The sequence below is a fragment of the Sminthopsis crassicaudata genome, chromosome 1 (genome assembly GCF_048593235.1).
Source record: "Sminthopsis crassicaudata isolate SCR6 chromosome 1, ASM4859323v1, whole genome shotgun sequence".
Classification (NCBI taxonomy): domain Eukaryota; kingdom Metazoa; phylum Chordata; class Mammalia; order Dasyuromorphia; family Dasyuridae; genus Sminthopsis; species Sminthopsis crassicaudata.
In genome coordinates this window covers 372,377,670-372,394,473 of record NC_133617.1, presented here as the reverse complement: position 1 = coordinate 372,394,473, position 16,804 = coordinate 372,377,670, and the positions used below count along the sequence as shown (strand labels likewise).

General features: G+C 34.2%; 1 protein-coding gene across 3 annotated transcripts in view; it reads left to right on the top strand.

Moving 5' to 3' along the window:
• The window catches only part of DYM (dymeclin), a 540,520-nt gene that overhangs the window by 59,149 nt on the left and 464,567 nt on the right, over positions 1-16,804 (top strand). For all 3 annotated transcript variants that reach the window (XM_074279349.1, XM_074279350.1, XM_074279351.1), the window contains one exon: positions 5,760-5,853. In XM_074279349.1, the coding sequence (XP_074135450.1) occupies positions 5,760-5,853 (94 nt within the window). The remainder of the gene's footprint in view (positions 1-5,759; positions 5,854-16,804) is intronic.

Genomic DNA, 16,804 nt, shown 5'->3' with positions numbered 1-16,804 from the left:
AATATGCTTTCTCAAGTAGGTATCCTAGGATCTTAGGATCAAGTAGATCTTAGGATCAGGGTCAGGAAAGGCTTCTTGAAGAATGTGAGATTTTTTGACTGGGCTTCTAAGGAGGCTAGAAGACCAGGCCAGGAGACAGAGGAGGACAGGGAGAATTTCAGGCGTGGGGATAGTTACTGAAGAAGACTGTGTAGTCTTTTGTTATCAGGAAAGAATCCAGATTTTAGTCCATTCAGAAAGATGGAAGGAGAGGGAAAAGAAGACTTGATGAAAGTATGTTTATTATCTATGGAGCAGGCATTCCAAAAAGCATAGTGGTAGGGGTGGGTAACTTTAGAGTAGGACATTAATTGAGTTGAGGAAGAACACAGTAGAGGCATAGACAGGAAAGAAATAGAAAATAGGATTTAAATAATGGGTGCTGGGATTTGATTGAGTAAGAGTTTTTAAAATTGGATAAATAGTGAATAAGAATTTATTAAGTACCATCAGGTTCTGTGCCAAGCACTGGAGATATAAAAAGAGGCAAAAGATAGCTCTTGCCATCAAGAAACTAATAGTCTAAGGCAGCGGTCCTCAAACTTTTTAAACAGGGGGCCAGTTCACTGTCCCTCAGACTGTTGGAGGGCCGAACTACAGTAAAAACAAAACCTCACACTCTGTCTCCACCCCTCAACCCATTTGCCATATGGGCTGCATAAACATCCACAGCGGGCTGTATCTGGCCCGCGGGCCGTAGTTTGAGAACCCCTGGTCTAAGAAGTTCAGATAGGTTAGCAATATCCCCCGGGAATTTTTGGCCTTAGAAGAGAAAAAAGCTAGGAAAGTAGCATTTATTAATCACTATATATACCAGACACTGTGCTAATTTTTTGAAAGATAGAAATACAAGCAAAAAGAAAGAGAATGGTGTTGAGAGAAAAAATGAAGGTATTTGGTCAGGGCTTGTGCTTTGAAGTCTGGAAGTCAGAAATGGACTTAAATTTTCAAGAGGGTATAACTGAAAAGGAAGGGGAAGGGGTACTTTGCTAGACTTTTGGGACATAAAGAAAAGTGTATTCTGTTCTTGCATTCAAGGGGCTTACATTCTATGAGGGGGAGACAATGTATACATATATATACACATATGTATATGTCTATGTGTGGGTATATACATACCCACAAGATGTTTTGGGAGGAGAGAGTTTTAGAAGCTAAGAAGATCAGGATTGTGTAGACCCTGGAAAAGACATGGAGCTTTGTGGTTAAGGTTACACATAGAAAGGTTGGCCTTAGCAACGAGAAGGGCCACCTCTTCATCAGAGATGACAGTAAAAGAGAAGAGAATGGACTATGATATTATAAGGTTGGGAGATGAAGAGAAGAGAAAAGGAACCTCATGTGAATGGCTTTTATTTTTTTAAAATCTGAGACCAGATTGTCTGCTGAAATCAGTAGGCTTAGGAGATATATAGGAGACTTGGGAAGGAAAATAGATTTGAAATAGCCACTGCAGAAAGAATGATGAAGAATCATTTACGGAGAGGATCAAAAGATTGCCTTTTTTTTCAGTGACAGCCTAATTGAGATTATTAATTAAGAAACAACCAGATGGCTCCTTGGATAGAGCACTGTGCCTGGAATCAGGAGGCCCTGACTTCAAATTTGGTCTCAGATTCTTACTAGTTGTATGACATCTGGGCAAGTCACTTAACCTCTATTTGCTTTAATCCACTGGAGAGGGAAATGGCAAATCTTTCTAGCTTTGTCAAGAAAACCCCATAGATAGCATTGGTGTGCTTTGGTCCACAGGATCATGAAGCAGAAGATAGGATTGAAAAACAACAAAAACAACAACAAAGAAATTTGCAGTAGGCCTACTGTCCATGATTGAGTGCTTGATTTCCTCTAACACCATTCAGTATATATGTGTGTTTATCATCTTCATTGATAAAATATATGCTTATTGATGGCAGGAATTATTTTGCTTCTCTTTGTAGCATTAATGCCTGGGCATGTAATCAGTGCTTAATGAATGCTGAAGAACTTTTAAATCTTTACTATGTGCAAAACATTTTGGATTAATAAACTTAATAAATGTCTGTTGACTTTACATTAATCCTGTGTAGGTTAATGAAAATGTTAAAGGCCTTTGAAATCTTTTTGTTTAACCTAGAGCAAGAATTTTTTCTTTATCTAGAGCAAAAATTGCCATATAAGCATTCAGCCTATGTCCAAATGTCCAGCAATTTTTAGATAGTACAAAATATTTGAAAGATTTGTTGGTATTAGGTTGAACTGAAATTTCCCTCCCTGAAATTTCTATCCCTTGGGTCTTCTTTTACTGTTTGCACAAAACAAATCAATTCTTCAGCAGCCTGACAGTTTTCCAAATATTTTGTAATAGTTATATAACCCTTACTCATGTCCATGATCATGTTTATTGCTAGTTCCAGACCCCTTAATGTTTCATTTTCACTCCTCTAGTTGAAACCATTTTTTTCAGCTTTCTCCTAAATTGTGATACCAAGAATTGAACATATAGTATTTCAGGTTTTGTGTGATCAGCCTAGAGACCAAAGGCATCATAATTTCTCTTTTTATTAGAGGTACTGGACATCTATTAATGAAGGGCATAGGTTTTTGTTTGCCATATCAATCAAACAGATTTGATTTCATGAACTTGAAGTCAAATAGAAACCTTAATTTCATGAATGTCTATTAAGCCATATCTCCTCCATCTTATTTTTGTTCATTTTCCTTTCTGAAGCCATATGTAAGAGTTCATACTTATCTATTCATTGGTATCCATTGTGGACAGTTGTTTTAACGAGTTAAATATAGGAAAAACAGTAAGGTTTAGTGGAAAGAGCGCTGAATTTGGAGTCAGAATTGATTTTGAACCCCAATTTTGTAATTTAATATTTATATGATCTTAGTTCCCTTTTTTATAAAATGTTAAGGTTGGACTAGATGACCTTTAAGATCCCTTCCTGTTCTAAAAATTATTATCCAGTGAAAATACAAGGCTCCTTTCTCCATATTGTCCATAAGGGTAGTATGAGATTGTGTCAAATTGTTTCTGTGATCTGCTTGCATTATAAATGCATTAAAATATTTTTAAAATAGTTTTTATTTACCAGATATATGCATGGGTAATTTTACAACATTGACAATTGCCAAACCTTTTGTTCTAATTTTTCCCCTTCTTCTCCCTCCCCCCCAGATGGCAAGTTGACCAATACATGTTAAATATGTTAAAGTATAAATTAAATACAATATACGTATACATGTCCAAACAGTTGTTTTGCTGTACAAAAAGAATCGGACTTTGAAATAGTGTGAAGGAAATCCAAAATGCAGGTGGACAAAAATAGAGGGATTGGGAATTCTATGTAGTGATTCAGTCATCTCCCAGAGTTCTTTCGCTGGGTGTAGCTGGTTCAGTTCATTACTGCTCTATTGGAACTGATTTGGTTCATTTCATTGTTGAAAATGGCCACATCCATCAGCATTGATCATCATATAGTATTGTTGTTGAAGTATATAATGATCCAGCTCATTTCACTCAGCATCAGTTCATGTAAATCTCTTCAGGCCTTTCTGAAATCATCCTGTTGGTCATTTCTTACAAAAAAATAATATTCCATAATATTCATATGCCACAATTTATTCAGCCATTCTCCAATTGATGGGTATCCACTCAGATTCCAGTTTTTGGCCACTACAAAGAGGGTTGCCATGAACATTCTTGCACACACAGGTCCCTTTCCCTTCTTTAAGATCTCTTTGGGATATAAGACCAGTAGTAACACTGCTGGATCAAAGAGTATGCACAGTTTGATAACTTTTTGAGCATAGTTCCAAATTGCTCTCCAGAATGGCCTGATGTATTCATAATTCCACCAACAATGTATCAGTGTCCCTGTTTTCCCACATCCCCTCCAACATTCTTTCCCTGTCATTCTAGCCAATCTGACAGGTGTGTAGTGGTATCTCAGAGTTGTCTTAATTTGCAATTCTCTGATTAATAATGACTTGGAGCATCTTTTTCACATGGCTAGAAATAGTTTCAATTTCTTTATCTGAGAATTGTCTGTTCATACCCTTTGATCATTTATCAATTGAAGAATGGCTTGATTTCTTATAAATTAGATTCAATTCTCTATATATTTGGAGATGAGGCCTTTATCGGAACCTTTGATTGTAAAAATGTTTTCCCAGTTTATTACTTCCCTTCTAATCTTGTCTGTATTAGTTTTGTTTGAACAAAAACTTTTTAATTTGATATAATCCAAGTTTTCTACTTTGTGATCAATAATGATCTCTAATTCTTCTTTGACATAAATTCATTCCTCTTCCACAGGTCTGAGAGGTAAACTATCCTATGTTCCTCTAATTTATTTATAATCTTGTTCTTTATGCCTAGGTCATGAACCCATTTTGACCTATAGATGCATTTTTAAAAAGAAAATTTTATGATTATAATTCATCACTTAGGTTGTCATGATATCTAATCATCACAATTTCTGTTCCTTAACATGCATTATATCAAAGTATTTGTAAACATTTACTTTGGTTAAAATGTCATGTCTAATATGTTCAAAATTTTTCATACTTTTCCAAATTCTTGCTTTTTTTTTTCTTTTGGAAATTGGGACAATATTTGCCTATTTTCAGTCTACTGGTACCTCTCATTCTTTAGGATTAATCAAAGATCATTAACAGCTGTTCAGTCAGTTCTCATATGTGTAGGTTTTTTCATTGTTCTAGGATAGAGTTTATCTGAGCCAAGAAATCAGAACTCATTTCCCAAACACTTTTTTTCCATCTTAAAGATTTGATTGACCCTTGTGCTTGTTTATTCTATTTTTTCTGGCTTCAATATAATTCCTTTTTTTTCACATGTTGATAATATTTCACTTGTGTTAAGCTTCTGTCTCTTTGTTGTTCTTACTCCTTGTATACCTTTCTTTCCCCTTTGTCTCAGTCATACTCCACTCTAAGCAAATGAACCAACAAACAAAGCCCCATTTATTGTCATAATATTTTTTAGAACTTCCCATTGGTATTAGTCATTTTAACATTCATATAGGTTAGTGCCAGTTTTTTTTTAATTGCCTTTGTTTAAAAAAAAAAACAACAAAAAACTATTTAAAGAAACTTATATGGCTTCAAAAGGAAGCTGGGGAACATATTGAAATTCTCAGCAATCCTTTTGTAGGTTTATATAAACTATAAGATCATATTGTATTTCCCACCTTCTCCCTAGCACCTTCAATCCTCTTTCCATACATTTTCATATCTCTAATCAGTTTTCCCCACATTGGCTAGCATTATGTCTAGAGTAGCAGTTTTTCTTGTTGTTCCCTTTCACTTCTGAGTATTGAAATTATTTTTCAGTAAGAGACACCGAGATTCTCAGATTTGAGGTGAACAAGACTTTTAGCATATGTCTTAACAGTTGAACTTCCTTTTGGTTCTCTTGGTTTTGTGTTAATTTTGGAATTCACCTGCATTCTATGGTGGATAGAGAACATGTGGGTTCAGGCTTCTCTCTCTTCCATCACATAGACCCTGTGCAACTGACCTAAACCTTTCAGAGTGCTTCTAGCATCTAAGACTATAAGCTGTAGAGAAGGTGCCCAACCTTCATTAATAGAGAGAATTTCCATAGCTGAGAATTTCATACCAATGAAATAACAGCTAGTCCTTAATTGAAATTTTATATTATTGTGAATGGGTTTTGATTCCTAGATGTTATTTTTTTTCCTTTGCAGTTGAAAATAATCCTCGAACAGGCAACCTTGGAGCACTCATAAAGGTCTTCCTTTCTAGAACCAAAGAATTAAAAATTTCAGCAGAATGTCAAAAGTAAGTTGTACAATAAAATTGTGGTGCTTTAATATTTAACATAATGCCATGAAGGTTTTAACTATTTGTTTATTTGTTGAAATAGTCTGTGGTTGTTTTTTTGCCCATTTGGTGGCATTATGCCATTACTATTGTAAAGAGAATAGCACAAGAAGAAAGATATAATCAACTGAGATAAACAGCAGAAAAAAAAATGGAATTGATGTAATTTTTGGAATATTTTTGCATCCTAGCATATTAATCCTTTAGTGTTTATAGTATATATAGTACACACACACACACACACACACACACACACACACACACACACACACTTTTTAGGTAGTAGATTTAATAGTAACATTTATGACATTTGGAATTTTGTGATTTGTCATTGCCATAGATGCATTGATTTTATTTTAATAAGATTCAAAATTGAAAAATAACTTGTAAATCTGCTTCCATGCTTTCTTTCACATTGGGATATATATGTATATTTTTTTTTTTTGTTGTTGTTTGTTTGTTTTTGTTGTTGTTGTTTAATTAGAAAGATAAAGAAAGTGCCTGTGTTTAAGAAGACAAGCCAAATAGCAAGATGTTTTGCAGCATCAGCTTAGAATTGTTAACTAAACCTACTTGTGTTCTGTCAGATGCTTTATAAAGAGAACTGTCCTGCAAAGTTCAAAAACTGAGCATTTTGGGGCATTGTCATTGATTATTTTGTATGGGCAAATTTATAAGAAAATAATTGGAATTATAGATGATTTTGCTAATTAAGGGATTTGTAAAAATTAGACTATCTTTTAGAGAGTGTTAAGGCCTTATTTTTATAAAATAAACATATTTTTGTCAATAGCCTAATTTATTGATTTGCCTTTAACATTTTTATTTTATTTTACTTTTTTAGATTTTTTTTTTAGCTTTTTATTTTCAAAACATATGCATAGATAATTTTTAACATTCATCCTTGCAAAACCTTGTGTTACAATTTTTTTCTCCTTCCCCTCCCCGAGATAGCAAGTGATCATTGGATCATATATTAAACATGTGCAATTCTTTTATATATTTTCACAATTATTGTAATGCACAAGAAAATTCAGATCAAAAAAGAAAAAAAATAACATGCTTATTTTGAAAATTGTGGGAATACTTTTTCTGTTCAATTTGATGCATGCTCACAAGTGTATAAGACCTGTAAAATATAAAGTATGGCAGAACTTCTTTTTTTTTTTTTTTTTTTTATTATATATATATATATATATTTTATAATATTATCCCTTGTATTCATTTTTCCAAATTACCCCCCCTCCCTCTATTCCCTCCCCCCGACGACAGGCAATACCATACATTTTACATGTGTTACAATATAGTCTAGATACAATACATGTGTGTGAATATCATTTTCTTGTTGCACAATAAACATTAGAATCCGAAGGTACATGCAACCTGGGCAGACAGATATTAGTGCTAACAATTTTCATTCCCCTCCCAGTGTTTCTTCTCTGGGTGCAGCTACCCCTGTCCATCATTGATCAACTGGAAGTGAGTTGGATCTTCTTTATGTTGAAGATTTCCACTTCCATCAGAATACATCCCCATACAGTATTGTTGTTGAAGTGTACAGTGATCTTCTGGTTCTTATGGCAGAACTTCTTAATGGATATAGCAGAAAACTCTTTGGAACTTTTCATACTAAATAATTAGAATTTATTCATGATAAAGTAAATCCTTAGTTGTCTAGTACTAAAAAGAACTGCAACAACCCAGACAAGTAAATATTTAGTATAACTGAAATTTAATCCTTTTCTTAGAAGCTGATTTTAACCACTTTTTGAAGAACACTTAAAAAATATGCTTTCGTGTTTCTTATTAATGACAGAGGGTTATCTTAGTAAAACCAGTTTGTAGCTATTTTGTAATTATTGTTGTGCTAAATGAGGTGATGTATGACCTAGGTTTTTAGGTTCTAATACCAGGAAGGTACTGGATACCAGCTTTATTCAAAAAGTCCCTAATGTCATCTAATCACTTCTTTTAAATTATTTGCCTTAAAAAAAAAAACCCCAAAAAAACCCAAACAAACAAACAAACAAAACCCCCCCCTGAAATGAAGCATACCAAGCTACATGCTTTCTAACTATTTTTTCTGCAAAAGTAATTATTGAAATAAAAAGGGCAATCCAGCTTCTCCCAAGTGGTCATCTTGCCTTCCCATAAAACCTTTTTCTTTGCTATTATTATCAGTATTTTTGACTTATTGTTGTTACTCAAAAGAATAACCTATTATTTCTGACTCACTAACAAATCAGGCACTGGAGATCCCTTTCAGTTTGTATTCATTCCTTTCTCTTAAACTATTAGTTGTTAGAGAAGGTGGGGAATATTATTTACCATTTCAAGAATTTGTGCTTGAGTAGTTTGGGGAACATTTACTATAAACCTTAAACATTTACAGAATCACAGAGAAGAAAATGCTTCTGCCAACTTGATACCTAGGTGAAGGTTTTTCTAATCTTTTCTGAACGTTTAATTTTTGCCAGAATTTCAGATTACAAATTAAATCTTCAGTGTTAATAGCAACTATGAAACACTTGCAAAAAGCATCCATGATGGATCAGTTTTTTCATGAAATCTCTTCTGTGTTAACATTTAATGTTTTGAATTTAGATCAATAAAGTAACATTGGCAGGAAAGAAAATGGTAAAAATATTACCGGACACTGATCTTTCTTCAGGATGAGACCTATAATTATTTAATATTAGCACTCCAGGATGTTGAAAATTTCTTAACAGTTCAATTTCATAGAAATATGCAGCATTAGTTCATATACGAATAGTCTATTATTTCTTTTAAACTTAGGAGGATCTGATTTACTGTTACGTGTAAGAGTAGAAATTGGGAAATGTTGCTAAGTAGACCAGTTTTGTCAGCATTATAAAACTCTTGTGTGGATAGATCATGTCCAAAATGAGTCCTCTGAAAAAGACACAATATTCATTAGCACGATACTGCAATTTGTTGATTTTTTTCACCAGCTATAGTTAGAATTCTAATGCTTTGCCTCATTTTCAAAAAATAAAAGCCTCCCAATTAAAAATATAGACTGCTTGGTCAGCGGCATTTTTCTTTCTGTTTAAATGTTTCATTGATTTAAAAAAAAATTATTTTGGGAGAAGATGGTGGAGAAGGCACACGTGACTTTCTAAGCTTCTCTTATAACTCGGGACCAATCTTTGAATTCAGCCTCAAAAATAGCGCTTGACTGGTGAAATTCACGAAGATTAAAGGTACAAAGATTTACCAGCCGAAGTTAAGCTGGAAGACCGCCAGAGCAGGTTTATCCTGAGGGGTGGGAATAGACTTGGGCAGGCAGGGAGATAGAAAAGACTGGTGTACTGAGTGCACCAGAGACAGGGGTAGCCTCTGTTTCAAGAAGAGTAGTGGAAACTACTCTGCCATAGGCTGACTGCTTTGCCTTGAGTATAAAGCAGTGGACCAGCAGAGAGTTTAGAGCCAGAGGTACTTAACAGAACTTAACAGGATCTGGCTGTAACCACCCAAAACTGGAAGTTACTCAGCACAGACCAGAACAACTGTGCAGCTGCATTCTCTAGCATGGCCAGGGCAGTTGCAAATCTGCACAGCAGAGGGGTGCAGCCCGGGGCAGCCTCTAATCTGCATAGTGGGGGGCTCAGCCTAGGGCAATAGAACTTCCCCAGCACAACTGTGCTTCCCTGGGCAGAGCTACTTCCAGTGCTTTGGGGGACTATTCACTGGGCAGCTGCTAATACCCACAGTGGGCTTTGGGTTGGGGTAGTAACACTTTCACTGCTCAGCCTCTTGCCTCAGGGCAGTCATTGATCCACAGAGTTGGGTTCTTCACAGGGCACCCTTCCTCCCCATGCTGCTCAGCTGTGCAGGCCTGAGTCATTTCCATTGGGGAACTATTTCCCAGAGCACGCTTGTACCTGGCCACTCTTTGTAGCCGGTTGGCAGGCTGTTCATTTACCTATCCCTGTTCTGCAGAGGGAGCTGGTAACCTCCTGGCCTGAAGGCAGACCCTACAGGCTTTAAAAAATAAGTAAAAAAAATCAAACGGACAATTGATAGCTTCTATACAGAAAGAAAGCAGGTTTTCAACCCCGAGGATACTAATAACAGACAGTCTCCAGACAATTGTTGGTCTCCAACACAAAAGGCTCTCCTAGAAGAGACTATTAAAAATCTTAAAGAGAGCTACAAGAAAAATGGGGAAAGGAAAGAAAAGCTATGCAAGAGAGTAACAAGACCTGAAAAGTGAATAGGAAAAGGTAAACAACTCCCAGGAAGTGCAGGGAAACAGAATTTGTGACTTGGAAAAGGTAAAGAACTCCAAGGAAAGTAGGATTTGTGAATTAGAAAAAGAAAATAACTCACTAAAAAAAAAAAAAAAAATTAGTGAAATGGAAAAAAATTCCATAGAGCAAAACAACTCATTTAAAAACTCAATTGCATATGTATAAAAAGAAGTTAAAAAAAGCTAATGAAGAAAATAACTCATTAAAAATCAGAAGTGAACAAATAGAAATAAATGATTCATTGAGATACGAAGAATCAGTCAAGGAAAACCAAAAAATTGAAAAAAGAGAAAGAAATATTAAATATCTACTTTAAAAAACGACAGACCTGGAAAATAGATCTAGGAGAGATAATCTGAGGATTATTGGACTTCTGGAAAATTATGATGAAAAAAAGAGCCTAGATACTATTTTTCAGGAAATCATCAAAGAGAACTGCCTAGATGTAATAGAATCAGAAGGGAAAATAGGCATTGGAAGAATTCATTGAACACTTTCTGAAAAAAGACCCTCAAATAAGAACTCGAAGGAATATTGTAGCCAAATTTCAGAACTATCAGACTAAGGCAAAATATTACAAGCAGCCAGGAAAAAACAATTCAAATACCGAAGTGCCACAATTAGGGTCACTCAAGATCTGGCTGCCTCCACATTAAAGGATCGAAGGACCTGGAATCTGATATTCCAAAAGGCAAAAGAAGTTGGAATGCAGCCAAGAATAAACTACCCAACTAAGTTAAGCATTTAATGAAACAGATGAATTCCATTTGTTTCTAAGGAAAAAAACAGATCTAAACAAAAAATTTGATCTCCAATCATAGGATTGAAGAGAAGCAGAAAAAGGTAAAACGAACTCTTGAGAACTGTATTTCTGTTGTGGATATACCTAAAGTCCACATACATGTATAATTTAATTTTACTGATATAACATAAAAAAAGGGAAGTAGAAATGGAAAGGGGATAGTGTCAGAAAAAGGGAAAAGGGGAGATAAAAAGAGGAAAACTACATCCCACGAAAAAGCAAAGAAAAACCTATCATATCTGAGGGAATTTAGAGAGGGGGAGGAACATTGTGTGAATCTTACTCTCATCAGAGTTGGCTGAAAGAGAAAATAATTGACATATTTGTTTCACATAGAATCTTCTCTCACCTCATTAAGAAATGAAAAAGGAAAAGGGAAAGAGTAATAAAAGGAAGGGTATGAGAAAGGGGAAGGAATTCAAAGGGAGGAAGGAGGGATCCTAAAGAGGGAGACCTCCGTGACTCAAGTGGGACCCATAAGTTTAATTATGCGGAAGAGGGTAAGAGAGGGCAAGAAAAAGAAAAGCATAATCTGGGGATAATATGATGGCAGGAAATACAGAATTAGTAATTTTAACCGTAAATGTGAATGGGATGAACTCTCCCATAAAGCAGAACCGGATAGCAGACTGGATCAAAAGTCAGAACCCTACAATATGTTGTTTACAGGAAACACATTTAAAGTAGGGAGATACATACAGAGTAAAATGAAAGGCTGGAGCAGAATATGTTATGCTTCAGGTAAAGTCAAAAAAGCAGGGGTGGCCATCCTTATCTCAGATCAAGCAAAAGCAAAAATTGATCTAATTAAAAGAAATAAGGAAGGAAGCTATATCTTGCTAAAGGGTAGCATAGATAATGAAGCAATATCAATACTAAACATATATGCACAAAGTGGTATAGCATCTAAAGGAGTTAAGAGAGTTGCAAGAAGAAATAGACAGCAAAACTATAGTAATGGGAGATCTCAACCTTGCACTCTCAGAATTAGAAAAATCAAAGCACCGAACAAATAAGAATGAAATTAAAGAGGTAAATAGAATATTAGAAAATTTAGGTATGCTAGATCTTTGAAAAAAACTGAATGGTGATAGAAAGGAGTATATTTTCTTCTTAACAGTTCATGGAACACATACAAAAAATGGCCATATTTTAGGACATTAAAAACCTCAAAATTAAATGCGGGAAGGCAGAAATAATAAATGCTTTCTTTTCAGAGCAGAATGCAATAAAAACTACATTCATCAAAAAGTTAATGGTAAATAGAACAAAAAGTAATTGGAAACTGAATAATCTCATATTAAAGAATGATTGAGTGAAACAGCAAATTATAAGCACAATTAATAATTTCACTCAAGATAATGACAATGACGAGACATCATCAAAATCTGTGGGATGGAGCCAAAGCAGGCTTACTTGAATAAAATAGAGAAAGAGAAGATCAATGAATTGGGCTTGCAACTTAAAAAGCTAGAAAAAAGACCAAATTAAAATATCCCCAATCAAATACTAAATTTGAAATTCTAAAATTAAAAGGAAAAATTAATAATATTAAAAGTAAAAAAAAACCTATTGAATTAATAAACAAAACTAAGAGTTGGTTTTATAAAAAAACCCATAAAATAGATAAAACCTTTGTTAAATCTGATTAGAAAAAGGAAAGAGGAAAATCAAATTGTTAGTCTTAAAAATGAAAAGGAGGAACTTTATAAATGAAGAGGAAATTAGAGCAATAATAAGAAGTTAACTTTGCCCAGTTTTATGCCAATAAATTTGATAACCTAAGCGAAATGGATGACTACCTCCAAAAATATAGACTTCCCAGATTAACAGAGGAGAAAGTCAATTGCTTAAATAGTCCCATTTCAGAAAAAGAAATAGAACAAGCTATTAATCAACCCTCCAAGAAAAAATCCCCAAGATCAGTTGGATTTACATGTGAATTTTGCCAAACTTTTTTTTTTTTTTCTTCCTTTTTCTGAGGCTAGGGTTAAGTGACTTGCCCAGGGTCACACAGCTAGGAAGTGTTAAGTGTCTGAGATCAGATTTGAACTCAGGGCCTCCTGAATTCAGGGCTGGTGCTCTATCCACTGCGCCACCTAGCTCCCCCATCTACCAAACATTAAAAGAACAATTAGCCCCAATGTTATGTAAACTATTTGAAAAAATAGGGAATGAAGGAGTCCTACCAAATTCCTTTTATGACACAGATATGGTACTGATACTTAACCCAAGTAGATCAAAAACTGAGAAAGAAAACTATAGACCAATCTCCTTAATGAATATAGATGCTAAAATCTTAATTAAGATGTTAGCAAAAAGACTATAGAAAATCATCCCCAGGATAATACACCATGATCAAGTAGGATTTATATCAGGAATACAGGGCTGAGTTAATATTAGGAAAACTATCAGTATAATTGACCATATTAATAACCAAATTAACAAAAACCATATGATCATCTCAATAGATGCAGATAAAACCCAACATCCATTCCTATTAAAAACATTTGAGAGTATAGGAATAAATGGACTTTTCCTTAAAATAATCTGTAGCATCTATTTAAAACCATCAGTAAGCATCATAAGTAATGGGGACAAACTGGAACCATTCCCAGTAAGATCAGGAGTGAAACAAGGTTGCCCACTATCATCATTACTATTCAATATTGTATTAGAAATACTAGCTTTGGCAAGAAGAGTTGAAAAAGAAATTAAATGAATTATAATAGGTAATGAGGAAACAAAATTATCACTCTTTGCAGATGATATGATGGTATACTTAGGGAACCTTAGAGATTCTACTAAAAAGCTATTAGAAATAATCCACACCTTTAGCAAAGTTGCAGGATACAAAATAAATCCACTTAAATCATCAGCATTCTTATATACCACTAACAAAATCCAATAGTTAGAGCTACAAAGAGAAATTCCATTTAAAGTAACTACTGATAGCATAAAATATTTAGGAATCTATCTGCCAAGGGAAAATCAGAAATTATATGAGCAAAACTACAAAACACTTTCCACACAAATAAAGTCAGATCTAACCAATTGGAAAAATATTAAATGCTCTTGGATAGGACGAGCAAATATAATAAATATGACAATACTATCTAAACTAATCTATTTAGCCCTATACCAATCAGATTCTCCAAAAACTATTTTAATGACCTAGAAAAAATAACAACAAAGTTCATATGGAAAAACAAAAGAGCAAGAATTTCAAGGAAATTAATGAAAAAAAAATCAAATGAAGGTGAGCCTAGCTGTACCAGATCTAAAATTATATTATAAAGCATCGGTTACCAAAACCATTTGGTATTGGCTAAGAAATAGACTAGTTGATCAGTGGAATAGGTTAGGTTCAAAGGAAAAAACAGCTAATAACTTTAGTAATCTAGTGTTTGACAAACCCAAAGACCCCAGCTTTTGGGATAAGAACTCACTGTTTGATAAAAATTGGTGGGAAAATTGCAAATTAGTATGGCAGAAACTAGACATTGCCCCACAATTAACACCATACACCAAGATCAGGTCAAAATGGGTTCATGACCTAGACATAAAGAATGAGATTATAAATAAATTAGAAGAGCATAGGATAGTTTACCTCTCAGACCTGTGGAAAAGGAAGGAATTTATGACCAAAGAAGAACTAAAGGTTATTATTGATCACAAAACAGAAAAATTTGATTGTATCAAATTTAAAAGTTTTTGTACAAACAAAACTAATGCAGATAAGATTAGAAGGGAAGTAATAAACTGGGAAAACATTTTTATAGTCAAAGGTTCTGATAAAGGCCTCATCTCCAAAATGTGTAGAGAATTGACTCTAATTTATAAGAATTCAAGCCATTCTCCAATTGATAAATGGTCAAAGGGTATGAACAGACAGTTCTCAAATGAAGAAATTGAAACTATTTCTAGTCATATGAAAAGATGCTCCAAGTCATTATTAATCACAGAAATGCAGGTTAAGACAACTCTGAGATACCACTACGTACCTGTCAGATTGGCTAGAATGACAGGGAAAGATAATGCAGAATGTTGGAGGGGATGTGAGAAAATTGGGACACTGATACATTGTTGGTGGGATTGTGAATACATCCAGCCATTCTGGAGAGCAATTTGGAACTATGCTCAAAGAGTTATCAAACTGTGCATACCCTTTGATCCAGCAGTGTTACTACTGGTCTTATATCCCAAAGAGATCTTAAAGAAGGGAAAGGGACCTGTGTGTGCAAGAATGTTCGTGGCAACCCTCTTTGTAGTGGCCAGAAACTAGAAACTGAGTGGATGCCCATCAATTGGAAAATGGATGAATAAATTGTGGTATATGAATATTATGGAATATTATTGTTCTGTAAGAAATGACCAACAGGATCATTTCAGAAAGGCCTGGAGAGACTTACATGAACTGATACTGAGTGAACTGAGTAGGACCAGGAAATCGTTGTATACTTAACAACAGTACTATATGATGATCAATTCTGATGGATGTGGCCATTTTCAACAATGAGATGAACCAAATCAGTTCCAATAGAGCAGTAATGAACTGAACCAGCTACACCCAGTGAAAGAACTCTGGGAGTTGACTATCCCTATATTTTTGTCTGCCTACATTTTTTATTTCCTTCACAGGCTAATTGTATATTATTTCAAAGTCCTATTCTTTTTGTACAGAAAAATAATTGTTTGGACATGTATACATGTATTGTATTTAACTTACACTTTAATATATATAACATGTATTGGTCAGCCTGCCATCTGGAGGAAGGGTTGGGGGGAAGGAGGGGAAAATTTGAAAGAAAAGGTTTTGTAATTGTCAATGCTGGAACATTACCTATGCATAAAATTTTTGTAAAAGTTAAATAAATAAATTTTAAAAATATTTTGTCACTTTACAGTGACTATCTTTCCTCCCTTCTTTCTTCCTTTCCACTTCCATTTTCCTTTATATCAAATAAATACAGTCAAGCAAAACAAATAAACATCTGCGTTATTCTGCACTTGTAGTATACCTATCTCTTTGCTGAGGATGGCAGGTCATATTTCACCATCAGTCTTCTGAAGTCAAGATTAGTCATTTTATTAATCAGGGTTCAGAAGTCTATTGTTTTCCTTTATATTATCTTAGTTTTTAAAATAAATTTTTTTGCTAATTCTGCTAATTTTGCTTAGCATCAATTCATTTAAGTTTTCTTTATTTTCTTTACAGAGATTCTTTCTTATAAAACACTGACTAGAGGTCCTGATTGGTCTGGGGACCTGCTATGTGGTGGTGCCCAATGATTTTTAGTTGGTGTATTAAAAAACATCCAAGCATCCTGAAACTTAGTAAAATATGAATGTATGGTAGCTAACATCATTTTCCTATGTTTTGAGTTGTGGACAAAATTCTTTTTTTTTCTTTTCTCAAGATTTAGATAATTTTGTATGTGTCTCCCTCCTCTCCAGTTTTCCTATTTTGTTTTTTGTTTTTTCCCTTTTACATTTCATTTGAATACTTTTGGAATATATCTTAGAATGACTTCTATCTAGTTCTCTTTTTTCATATATTTAATATTGTACATGTAAGAATCTTCTGCTGTATTATAGCTTCATTTATCATTATATATAATCTCTTTGAAAACTATACTGTCTTGATTTCTGTACTTTGTGTGCTGCTACTTGAATGTATTGATGCTGTACAAGATTACAGAAGTGAAAACCTCGTCTTTTAAAAAATCATCCTTCTCATCCCAAAGGGCTGCTAAAGGTTGAGTGACTTATGCCCATTCTTAGCATAGGGATGCCTTCCAAAATTGCTGACATTTATATGTACTGAACATAT